The sequence below is a fragment of the Triticum aestivum genome, chromosome 7B, assembly GCF_018294505.1.
Source record: "Triticum aestivum cultivar Chinese Spring chromosome 7B, IWGSC CS RefSeq v2.1, whole genome shotgun sequence".
Classification (NCBI taxonomy): domain Eukaryota; kingdom Viridiplantae; phylum Streptophyta; class Magnoliopsida; order Poales; family Poaceae; genus Triticum; species Triticum aestivum.
Genome location: NC_057813.1, coordinates 381,049,828 through 381,062,758, shown reverse-complemented (window position 1 = coordinate 381,062,758; position 12,931 = coordinate 381,049,828). Strand labels below are relative to the sequence as shown.

General features: G+C 43.7%; 1 protein-coding gene across 1 annotated transcript; it reads right to left on the bottom strand.

Annotated features, from left to right (window-relative positions):
* Positions 1 to 1,308: 1,308 nt before the first annotated feature.
* On the bottom strand, positions 1,309 to 2,999 carry LOC123157976 (FBD-associated F-box protein At5g18780). The gene is made up of 4 exons (XM_044576137.1): positions 2,851 to 2,999; positions 1,672 to 2,547; positions 1,521 to 1,593; positions 1,309 to 1,385 (listed from the first exon to the last, which is right to left on the bottom strand). The coding sequence occupies exons 2-4, from the start codon at positions 2,503 to 2,505 to the stop codon at positions 1,309 to 1,311; spliced, it is 984 nt and encodes a 327-aa protein (XP_044432072.1). The 5' UTR covers positions 2,506 to 2,547; positions 2,851 to 2,999.
* Positions 3,000 to 12,931: the final 9,932 nt, after the last annotated feature.

Here is a 12,931-nt window from a genome sequence, read left to right as displayed (position 1 = left end):
CAGAAGGAAGATATGCAATGCTCCCATTCTCCCACATTTTAAAAATAAAATTTAATGTTTCAACATTTACTGGATTTTTTATGTGGATGTTCACAGGACAAGTGTATTCACGCTGAATTTGCCTTATTGTTTCCCTATCTGTATTTGGATTTGGATTTGCATGTTTTAAGGGTTGTCGACACATGTCTTATGGACATCTAAGAAATTGAATTTTTTTGAAACATGATAATTTGATTTTTCAAATGTAGGAGAATGGGAGCATGTGATATTCTCACAAGTCAGAACGAACCGAACATGGTTGAAATGATTCCAATTCCCACCCTTCACACCACATTACCACCCTTCATGCAACTTTATTAATGTTGGATCTACATAATGGCTACATTATAGCTCATATTCCAAGAAACACAATTTGAGAAAATAAACATCCATGATAGTAGATTATGGAAGCATGCAAAATTCCATCCTCGGGCGGTTAGAAGCTTTTTCAATCTGTTGTTCAATAGGTGTATCAGTAGGCTATTCACAACAGACTTATAAAAAAGGTTGTTCACAAACTAGATAAATCATCGAACCAAATGAAGGTGAACAAAACAACATTCAACAAATCAAACGAATGAAATTCTGGCAATGCGCTTAAGCAACTAATACTAAGAGCCCAGAACAAGTTGGTCCTAAAACACAGACCTCTCACATGCTACCTACTAGAAAATAAACTGACTTTTCTGACATTCACAAGATTCAAATACCTCGTCAGGAATCGATGTGTAGATGTCTACATGATAACCGAGTTACGATAAACACATACCAACCAATTACCATAACAGTTATGGGATATTCCGTAAATGTCAAAGATAAATTTTTGGGAGTCGTTAATTAAAGAATAACAGCAAGCACAAACATGTGGGCATGTGGCAGTTAAACAAAACAAGCCACAAACGGAGCAGAAGTCCTGCAGGAATCAGAAACACTTTTAGTCCATAGTCTGATGACCACCGCCATGAAAATCCAGTGTCAGCTACAACAAGTGGAAATGGTGTTATTGGTCCAACTGTAAAAGCATACAAAAAAAACAATATATTACTGGCATAGTTGCTAGTTGGGCTGTAGAAAACTTACAGTACATGCTGACCCCTATAAATAGCTAATGGCTCGTGATATTAATTTCTGTCGGAGAGTTAATGTTCTCATACAAGATCCTCACAATGACGTGGATTCTCTTATCACCTAGTGGGCAGTTGATTTCAATTTTCTTAAGATTCTCACAATTGAATGGTCTTTGTGTTTCACTGCAGGTTGGATCTCCTACTACGACAGCATGTTGCTCAGGGTGATCACACTGAGAAGCACCAACCTGACAAGAAAAACTTGTGCATTAGCTTCATCTGCAAAAAAACAATGATCCACATAGGAAAACGGAAAACTCACATGTGTAAGATGCAGGATAAGTTTCTGTATTTTAGGCGATCGTTGAAGCAAGTGAAGTAACGAACTGCAGCCAGAGCCCAAGCACCATTCACCAAGCGATAGATTTGTCAGGCTGTTGAATGTAGCACACCTTAGCACATCCCTCTCCAATACCTTTATTGCCACCTGCCAAAACACCCAAAATGTAAAATATGCCTAAATTGAACATATCAGTCAATGTAAAATCCAGCGCAGGAAGCATACGTTGTGACGGACAGTTAGAGACAGCGACCTCAAGCTGGTGACGTTTGAAAGAGCACTGAGAACATTGCAGTCGACTTGAGAACTTGCGAAAGAGGATTCATCAATGCAAACTGAGGCAGTTTCCAACGATGACACATCCACGAAATACAGATTTCTATCAGGAACCTCCTTTATGTCTAAGGAAACTAACTTTGGCATATCTATTACCATATCTTCAAAGCCCAAGCAAGATATTGAACGATCATCAGTAGTGGTAACAGTCAATCTCTGAAGTTTGGTAGAGGAAAACTTGATGATGTTAACAAAACAGCATATCAGCTCTAACTCTTCCAAGTTAGGGCATCCAGAAAACAGCTTCTCGACAAACCAGTCATCAACGTCAAAATTGCGTAGGTGTAACCTCTTGAGATACGACGAGGTGAAGGCATTTCCAATGGTAAGAATTTCTCCATGGTGGACTATACCTAAAACCTGGACGTTGCTCCTAAGGGCATGGCAGACCCACGGACGGATTTGACAATAATCATCTATAGAATCGGGATAAAATATGCCAAAGTTGATGCGGAGCCAGAACGTGTGGAGCGCTGTGTACCCGCGGTCCAAAAGCAAATTGTCAAGAAACTTCTTGAGCTGCCTCAAGGTGCTGAACTGGTCCGAGTCGATGCTGAGGCACCTTGCAGATACCCAGACATTTCGCCACCGCCTTGAGAGCAAGCATGTCTGAACAATCTCCCACGGCGTCAGGAAGGACATGACGTGGTGGAGCAGGTCGTCAGGGAGGGCGCTGATCCTGTCACCGGTGCTGCCATGCCTCTCGCTCTTGGACCTGAACATCCCTATCTTTGGAAGTCGGTCGAGCAGGTGGTGTGTGAGGGCCTGCAGCCAAAAATACAGCAACCTACATACAGTAAAGTACTACTCCATTCGTGTTGGCTAGACAAGAAATGCGATGGAAGCATCCAACAAATTTGGTCACGAACTTAGGGCAAATACTGACAAGAGACAACTGTGTTCCGCAATGGCATAAACCTTTAATAGAATTTGTGAAAACCTTATCAGAAGACGAGGCGAAAGAAAATTGTGCCCCGCGATACAATGGACTGGATGAAGTAGATAACCCCATCACCAGAGCAGGATGTTGGATCCAGTAGCGGGAAGCGGGGTATGAGCAGAGAGTACCTCTGGTTGAACGAACCCGGATGGCGGGGGCTCAAGACGCCTCGGCCGCCGGCGATTTGGCGCTCGCTCGCTCGCTGCTGCTGCCGCCGCCGCCTGCTGAGAGGAGCACACGCACCCCGTTTGGGCTTTGTCCACTCCGGTGAAGACCGGTTGGGCTTTTGGCCCTACTCTTTTTTTTTTGAGAAAAGGCTTTTGGCCCTACTTGCCAGTCCATTCATTGGCTAGGCCTCCTACTAACATTTTTTTTTGCGAAAGAATTCTTTCATTACTCAAGTATCAGAGATTACAATTCGTCCCACAAGTGCCAAAACATCTTCCGGACCAGTGCCTAGCCAAACCATAGTTCGGCGTTGCAACCTACCAAAATTTGCCAAGGCATGACTAACCTTATTACAGCTCCGGCGAATATGAGTAATGCAAGAATTCCTTTCTCCCAAACTACTAATGATCTCTCTGATGATGAAAGCATATTTAGATTTGTTGCTATTCCCTCTTTTAATCATATTAACAGCCTCTAAACAATCAGACTCCACATCTGATGGCAAGATGCTCCACTGAAGGGCCAAAGAAATTCCCTCCCTTATTGCAAGTAACTCTAACATTACAAGTGTTACTCCAAAACAAATACGAACATTACAAGAAAAGGATGGAGGAAGGCTTGCGCCATAACATTTCCGTCATTTGCTCTCTCTGTATGCAGGTATTACTGATCCAAACCCCTAAAAAAGGTATACTGATCTGACTCTTCTCAAAGCTTTTGCATGTAGAGAAGCTTTTGCACTGGCAGAGGACCTGGGAATTCAGATGATGCACGTTGCTTCAGATTGTGAGGAAGTGGTGAAGGAAAGTAAGCAAGGTTCGGCAAGATATCATGGTGCTATCATTCGAGAAATAATTGCTAGAAGAAATGATATATTTCATGTACCTTCATTCACAAACATAGTCTTTAATTTCGAAGCGCATAATCTCGCCAAGTATGGTTGTAATTTAGTTGTCATGTTTGATTTGGGTCTCCTCATGACCAAAACATTGTACCGTTGATTATTGAGCAGTAAAGAAGGCAAGATTTTTCCCAAAAAAAATTGATGTCTGTGTACCGTCATGTTTTCAGCGAGAGCATGATTTTAAACTTGTGTGCCCGTGAGAGGGTGGCCACATGGCAAAATATGGAAAGACAGTCAACTGAATGATTTTATTTTTTTAAAAAAAAGGGCTTTCACCTCTTTCGATTTTCATTAATGAAAACCATGATGTTCGAAGCTACAAAGAAAAAAGAAAAACAATGACTGACCGTTCCCGGCTCCAGCAAATCCCAGGAGGGAAATGTTTCAGAACTGGGCAAGACGATAAACCGAGCAAACTACTACATCAGACTTTGTTATTTAGGGATCATACATTCATCCAGGTGTAACATCCCAAATTTTCAATTGATATTGTTATACATAGATCATCATTGCATATCATATTTTATTACATTTTTGGTTGATCCTAGAAATTCTAAGCAACTCAAGGACCCACAGAGAGAGTTGGGGATTTCATTATTTTCATATTTGAGTTTTCTCAAATTTTGAAAAGAGGATCATTTGGTTTTAATCATTTTTTTCTCTTCGAATATTTCTAATATGAAAATAAAAGAGAGGGGATAAATGACTTCTCCAAATAAAAGAAATATTGGAGGAAAAATATGAAAATCAAATAAGATTTTTTATTTGGATTTTTATTGCTATTTTATTTTAATTAGGAAAAAAATGCGTATTTCAGAATTGCATTAGAGGCCTAAATAAATGTTCGCGTTGTCCGCAATATTATTAGAGGACGGCGAAAATTTATTTCAGGATTTTTGGACTCCGTTTAGTATTTCTTTTATTAGTTTTCCGCGTCAGGATTATTTAAAAAAAAGTGAACCGACCTAATGTGCCGTGTCCGACCCGGACACTTCACCCGGCCGGCCTTAAAAGGCGCGGCCTGACCCCGCCAGCCCAGCCGCCCCGCCCCTGCAAACCCTAGCCGTCGCGCCGCCGCCTCGTTCCGCACGCCGCCGCCGCCGCCAGCCCGCGCCACCGCCGCGACGCCGCCGCGCCGCAGAGTCGCCGCCCGTCGCTGCTGCCACCTCGTCGCCCCGCCGCAGGAGCCGCCGCCCGCCGCCACCGACCTCACCGCCGAGGTAGCCGCCGCCGCCGACTCGATTTTCTCGAGAAAATCATCGGTTTTTTCGAAACCCTAGATCTAGTTTGTTTAGATCGGTTCGATTTTTCGGTTTAGTTAAATAGCGGACGTTCGTCCGTACGTTCATTTTAACGAACATTGCTCGTCAGTTAGCCGCAGACAGCGAACGTTCGTTCGTTATCCTGTTCGTCTCGTTTTATTTCCAGGGTTTTTTCGCAATTATTTTCGATCGTGATTTCTGCTCTGATCTTCGTTTTAGTTTATCTTTACACTCGTTTATCCAAATCGGGTGAAACAAGCGCCTAGATCTTCGTCTCGAAGCCCTCTTTCTGTTTAACCAACTTGAACAAGATTTTGGTACTGTAAAATTTGACTTTAGTCCAGATTAGTAACGGGTCTTGTTTCTTTCATAGTTTGAGTTGATTCTTTTTGCAAACCGGAGTTCTTTAGTTGAACTTTCTGGTTTGATCTTCTTATTCGAGTTTTACCCGTGCTTCTAGTTGAGTGCTTATGTATGCTATTGTTTGTTTGTGATAGAATACCCGGAGTGCAAAGCGTGCTACTACGAGTCTCTAGGTTTTGCGGATCATCAGCAAGGCAAGTAACACTTTGATCATATCTCTTATTTACCCAGTTTTTATGCATTAGTCTCAATCCTCAAACATTGCATGGTTAGGATCTGAATAACATGTGGGTTTGGGAAGTAGATGATGAGGTAGAAACTATTGCCCTTTTATTATCAAACCTTTGGGAGTTACTTCTACATTATGCTCGGGATTGCTATGCTATGCACGTAGACGTGGATTGGGTGAGTGTATCCATGGCAGATATGAGTATTATTAATTAATGGTTAACTTAAGGTGGCTACTTAAATACACATCTGGATGGATTGGTTGAGGCACCATGGAGTATGCAGTGGTTGTCAGGGCACCTGGAGAATCCAGTCTTGTCCTAGGATATCCCGGAGTACCCGTGTGATCATCCTACGGTTCGTCACCCAGGCTCAAAGGGATCATAAGATTATTCATGCTAGAAACTTCCGTGTGCAGCCACAAGCCAATATGGGCTCTGGCATAGTTGAGTATGTTGTGTGACCTCTTTCAGTGGTAGACTAGCAGATGTAGGGGATGTATGTGGTACTGTCTACCCAGAGCAAAGAGTTAATGCTTTTGAAAGACTGTGTCTCGGTCATCCATTTCTCAAACATCATGTAGTGCGAGAAATCCAACGGAGGAGATCGAGTCTTATGGGGAAAAGTGCGCAAATCTCTGCAGAGTGTATAAACTAATCATGGTTAGTCGTGTCCCCGGTTATGGACATCTTGAATATCTGGTTCTTGGATTATCATGTTGATCTTATCACTCTAAATTAACTTGTTGGGTTTAATGATGATGCTTAATTGGGATTGAGTTGGAGGAACCTTCTCAATGTTTAACAACCACCATGATAGTTAAATAAAATTTATTCCTTTGTTGTAGGGGAAAACTGGCTTTATGCAAAACTATAACCATAGAGCTTTCCACCAGCCATATATGCATGTAGTGATAGCATTTATTCTGTTTTTACTCTATGTGTTACATTGTCAGCATATTCCATGTGTTGACCCATTTCGGGCTGCAACATTTCATGTTGCAGACTTTTCAGACGACGAGTAAGGTGCCATAGGTCATTGTCGTTCACTCAGCTATGTCTTTGGAGTTGATGGACTCACTTTATCTTCCAAGCCTTCCACTGGTATCTTACTTAGATGGCCTTAAGCCATATTATTGTAATAAGTTCTCTTTTGAGACATTCGATGTAATAAGTGTGTGATTGAAACTCTATTATAAATCCTCAAGTATTGTGCGTGTCAGCATTACCGATCCAGGGATGACACTTATGCACAGAGACTAGATTGTTTGAGATCTGGTCACTACAAGATGGTATCAGAGCACACGCTGACTGTAGGACACGACCACTAAGCTAAAACCGTAGGTCACTCTTCTCTATTCATTTCTGACTCCTCTCCCTTTTCTACTCTATAGGATGGCGGACTCAAGGAACAAGTTTACACAACCGGATGAAGGCACTCCTTTTGGACGACACTTGAAGGAAGTTACTAGGTACCCGAACATCAAAATACCAAGCTTCACCGGAACGTACATCGCCACTTTACCAGAAGAGGAGCGTTGGATGATTCGAGTTCAAGTTTCAGGAAGGACGTTCATGCCAATTACTAAGCCCATAGAGTTTCCCTTTGATGCACCAACCTGGAGTCCAGGAAAGAGCATGGCAGCCCACACCGCCATGGGACGCATTGGAGAAGTGATGTAGGGCAGATCCCTATGGGGCTGATCTTTCACGTTTGGAGTGGATCCTACAGGGAGACACGAAGAACGCGCGGAAAACACAAGGGAAAACACGGGGAGAAACGAGAGGATCACTAAACCGACAAGTAATCGATCACACAAGGGCTAGATCACCGAACACATAAGGTAGCACAAGATTCAAAATCAACAAAGGAAAGATACAAGGGTAGCCATTCTTCTCCGTGAGGAGGTCTTGATTGTCTTCCCTTCAAGGGGTCTTGAATCCGCTTGGGGGATCTTCTCCGAAGAGGTCGTGAGCTCCGAGGAGAAGTAACCAAGTGGATGAGCAAGGCTCTCACACAAAATATGAGCTAAACCATCGCTAACCTTGACTAGCAGGAGGTGGAGGAGTATATATAGTCTAGGTGAATGAAAGGGTAAGTGGCGTAGTCCCAACACACGGGCGGACGCACAGGCGTCGGACGTCCGGAGGACATCGGTCGTTCAGAGTTTCAGGATGGTCCGGACATCCGTAGATCATCGGACTTCCGTAGATTTGGCTCAGGTGGAGAAGTACCAGATATCCGGAGGGGTTCGGTCGTCTAGGGGCCTGGGAGTCGTCGGACGTCCGGTCCTGGTCGAACGTCCGGCCGCTGTAGCGTGCGTTGGCCTGGTTTCCTTGGGCTGGCGTGACCTTCAGGGGCCGGACGTCCGGGCTGGGCCGGTCGTCCGGTGGCTGTAGCTTCGGGCAGCTCCTTCTCTTGGTCATTGTACTTGGCGTCCTCGCTAGCTCTTCCGTTGGATGTGGTGGCTCCGTGGATTTCCTCTAAGTACCTGATCATGCATAACACACACGTTGGAGGTAGTAGCCATGTCTCACATGTAGAAAGTGAAGGTTCGGAGAGGAGCGAGTTCACCTTGTGTCCCATGGCGTATGTTCGAGGTCTCGTCATATGTCCTCTTGGGGTTTGGAGAGTAGTCGGAGTGTACATGGGGATGAACGTGGGATGCTCCACATCATCTCCCCCCCCCTTGGAAATGGTTGTCGTAGACGGACTTGTAGTTGGACGAAGTTGAAGACATGGCACAATCCAAGTAGTTCAAGGTGTCACCGGAGTGATAGACATGCAAAAAAGAGCAAACACAAGCAACACTCGGAAATACAATGGTTAGCGCACACAAAGTGTCCATCATGTAAGAATGAGTCCGTGCGGCAAGATTGGTCGTGACAAAGCGCATGAAGCTTATCAAGATGATCTAGAATGAGATGCAAAGCATTCATGGGAGGAAATGCAATCATTGTGCACACAAATGTGTTGTAAATATGATTAATGCAACCACGGTGCAAAATGATGTCATAGTGAGACGGTTTATCAATAGCATGAATATGGCAATGGATGCTCAACATGTGTATGTTATCATGCAATTGATGGTGGATAAAATGATCATGATGTATGAATATGCCATCAAGGTAGATCACAACAAATTTGCTAAGGAAGTGCACAAGATCATATATCATGGATGACATGGAAATAGATGCAACAAGACAAGCATAATGTGAGTCAATCCATGCATGGGGTGCAAAGTTGTGGTGAGTATGATATGTCCATCGAGCATGACATGTATGAGCACAATCAAAAAATATGGAGGTGTTGGTGTACCAAAGCTCGATGTCTAGGCATGAGTGGAGTTCCGAAGGTACATCCAATAAGTGTGAGCGCTCCTCAATGCAAAGGTCCATAGAGTCAATCTCCAATGTCGCTCCTCCGTTCACGAGATGTATCATGTAGACAATAAGAAGGAAACAACAATGAAAGAGTGACCCATCCAATATGCGTATTTGAGGATGGCTCAAAAAGAAGGAGTTCACCTTTATGAGAATGTCGAAAATGTTGTTGTCGCACATCATGTAGACCTTTGCATGACCAATATGGCTCATGATGGTACCGCCTTGTGAATCCTTCAAAATGTAAGAACATGACAAACACTCTGAAAAACAAATGAGGTTAGCGGAAGTGCAAAACCTATCATTCGTGTGGTAAGATACCCAACAAGTGTATTCATCATGCTCATCATAATAAATTTCAAGGGAGCATTTCATAGTATTGAGGCATATGATGTGAGAACAACCAAATACAATAGGCTCAATCAAACAAGCATGCATCACAAGTAAGGTTTCAAAGTCTCTAGGATCAATAAGCATAGTATGGTTGCACTCAATACAAGGTGATATGAGGGATGCAACTAATGGAGACAAGAGACAATGATCATGGCAAATCAAGTGAGAGGCATGAACATATATGTCATCAACCCAAGAAAGCAAGTGATAGTGGAACATGGGTGATGCAATATAGCAAGCAATCATAGCGATCAAGTCAAGCAAGCTAGTAGTGCGAAGATGCAATGTACTAGAAGGAATCATGGCAAGCATGTCATGTGTGCAAATAGTGGGCATGAATAATTCACATGTCATAGCACAAGCATGAAAGCAAGATATGAGTAAAATGTCATCAATGTGGCGAGAGACCATATGTAAATAGCAATGGGGCATCATGGCTCTCCCAACAACAAGCATCAATAACATGGGGCACATGATAAATATGGCAATAGCAACAAGGGTCTCCACCAAGCATGCAAATACACATAGGAGTATCATAATGGTGAATCATGGGTAGATGCAAACAAGGGTCATAATTGCATGGCAAAGGCATAGAAGCAAGGATAACATGCAAAGTGAACACGGGAAAATGAGCATAAGGTGACAAGTGGTAAATAGCCCATAGCCGTGTGAGAGACAAGTAAAGGAGATGTGTGTAGTCCTTGCGCAAAGGGAATGGTGGTAAGGATAGTCCACGGGATCCCAAAGCATCGTTGCTCTCAAGAGCTCGTTTCGTCAACTCTTGGGATTGAGAGGTTGACGAGTATACATGAGTACCTACACAAAACAAAGACAAAGGAAAAATTGTGTGTGCATGGTATATGTACACATCATCCATCATGATGCGCACGTGCATGTGTCGGTTAGCACAAAATATCCAATGCTCAAATAAATGAGATGCATGATATAGAAAGATGTCATCCATCATGATAGGTTTGTTGTTATGAATGGCATAATGGAGACTCAAAGGATGTAATGCATCATGAGAAATATCTAGAGCATTGTTATTCATGGAATGCATATGGTGTACACTATCATGGGAATCATGCAAAGTATGAAATGCATCAAGATCTCCTAATATGTATGAGGAAACTATGGGGGTCTCCTCATGAGCAAGAGTAGAAACATCACATGGAGAATATTGACAACATCCAAAACAATGCATATTTGGAACAATGTGATCATGGCATGGCATAGTAGATGAATTGCGCAAATGATGTAGAGGAAGCATGGCAATATCATCACATGAAAAACAAAAGCCAATGACCATCATCTCGTCATCTATTCCATAAGTGCAAATGGGATTGATTTTAATGGGGCATGCATAGTTACTATGTTGAGATTGTAATGATGCAATATGGGAGATCTCACTCATAGCATATGACAAGTTCAATGGGTTGTCAAACATGAAGTGACCAATAGAATTTCCACAAGATATCCTATGAAGCATAGCATCAAAACTAGGCAACTCAACATGCTCATCATCATATTCATCATAAATAGGTAAGTCAAGGTATGAAGAAGTCTCACTAGCATGAAGCATGGTAATAGGTGGATCTACATCATGCAAGCAATCAATGTCAAGAATGTCCACTAGTGGGACTAGAGCATCACCGTCACCTATGTTACCGTTGGAGCTTCGCTCATGTGTTGTAGGTGAGGTGTTGAAGATCGTCTCGTTGTCATCTTCATCTTAATGGAACCATGTGGGGGTGCATCATTGTCCACCATGGCCACCGGTTTTCCCATTGGAGGGATGGACTCGTCGAGGATAGGCGTGTCGTCATGTAGGAGACCTTGCACCAAAGAAGAAAACACACTAGGAGTAGAGGTTAAGTCGTTAGAAATCATAGTGGCCTCACATGCCGTCTCAACTACCTCACTCACTACGTGTTGTGGCTCACTCACTCCCTCAAGGATGCTCTCACTCATATGGTTGGTGGGGTCACTCAAATGGCGCTCAACCTCACATAGGATGTGTGGCATGCTCTCATGTGTGGGGCTAGTGGTGGTCAAACTCATCCTCTCATAGGAAATGCTCTCAATGTCACGTATAGTGGAGTCACTCATGTCACTCATGTGGTGGTGGCTCTCCTCACATGGCACTTGGGACATCTCGACATATGTGGGTGTCGGAGAGATGTAGGTGCAAATGTCTCCATGCTCAACTCCTATCGCCGTGGTCGAAGGGGATGACCCTTGCTCGACCTTCTTGTCGTCGTCTTGTTGTTGGAGGCCCATATGATGTGGCACCTCGTAGCTCGTCTCCATGACCGAAGGGAGTTTCCCATGCTCGGCCATCTTCCTTGTGGGGCTTCCCAAGATGGAAGTGTCGCCCTCGCTCGTAGGTAGTCGCCTTGGACTTGATGAAGTCGTTGTAGGCATACTCGTGGGAAGTAGGCTAAGATGCCGTACGTCCAAAGGCGAAGATGCCTTGAGAACACTTGGCGAAGATGCCGAAGTGGTTGATGTAGCCGTAGCGCCATCTTGGTCGTGCTCGTCTCGCGGTCTTCTTTTGTGCTCATGAAGCGTCGACTTGGCGTGAAGTAGGGTTTGTTGGGACTTGTGCATTTGCGCTTGTGGAGCATCTTCATGATGATGGTGTCGTTGTTGTGCTTGAGCTCGTAGTAGATGTCGTTCGTCGTTGTCGTGCACATGTTGCTTGGGGGTGACTTGCCCTTCATGACGATGTTGATCACGAACGTGATGGTGGTCGCCATGTAGATGTGGACGAGGATGATTTGCACTTGCATCGTGTTCACGCTCCGAAGACTTGTGACTTGAATGTCGACGCCTTGAAGATGACGAAGGGGAAGAAGACTTGATCAAGGCTCTAATCTCCTCCATCCTTGCATCTTGCTCCTCTTTATGTGCGGAAAGCTTCTTGTGGATGTAGTCCCTTTTCCTTGCTTTGGAGTGACGAATGTTGATGGAGATGTTCTCGATGCGCTCTCGCAATCTTGATTGTGCGCCTTGCATTTGTCATTGTAGATCGAAGATGGACGCTTTGTTGATGTAGTTGTTCACACCGTCGTTGTTGTCGTAGACCGAAGATGAAATGCCTTGCCTATCCATCACAAGACTCGAGCAAATATGAGTGGGAGAAAGAGAAGAACTTATACCAATGTACCTTAACCGATGTTGACAATGAATCAAGTTCACTCAAATGCGGATGAAATAGCACTATTGGTACCAATTCTTGTCGATTCTCACACCTACACAAGTAAAGCTTTGGGTGGAGCTCGGTGAGGATAGTGGCACAAAATTTTTGTTGCAAAATGTTAGCAAGAGTCAATAATGTTGAAAGAGATTCACAAATTCGCAAGTGAAACAAATGGACCAATAGCAATATGTGGCACACGGAAACACACACACGGATAGATAAATGGGGTCGTGCAACCAAGGAGTGAGAACAAAATGTGGAATCCACGGAAAACGCTCGTGTTGCACAACTCAAGAGAGACGCTAG

What these genes read in the sequence shown, in the direction of transcription:
- LOC123157976 (XM_044576137.1), bottom strand. Translation starts at nt 2,505, where the DNA reads ATGTTCAGGTCCAAGAGCGAGAGGCATGGCAGCACCGGTGACAGGATC. An exon ending in CTCTAACTGTCCGTCACAAC is followed by an intron (nt 1,594 to 1,671) that starts GTATGCTTCCTG and finishes GTGTTTTGGCAG; the next exon opens with GTGGCAATAAAGGTATTGGA. An exon ending in CCTGACAAATCTATCGCTTG is followed by an intron (nt 1,386 to 1,520) that starts GTGAATGGTGCT and finishes GTTTTTTTGCAG; the next exon opens with ATGAAGCTAATGCACAAGTT.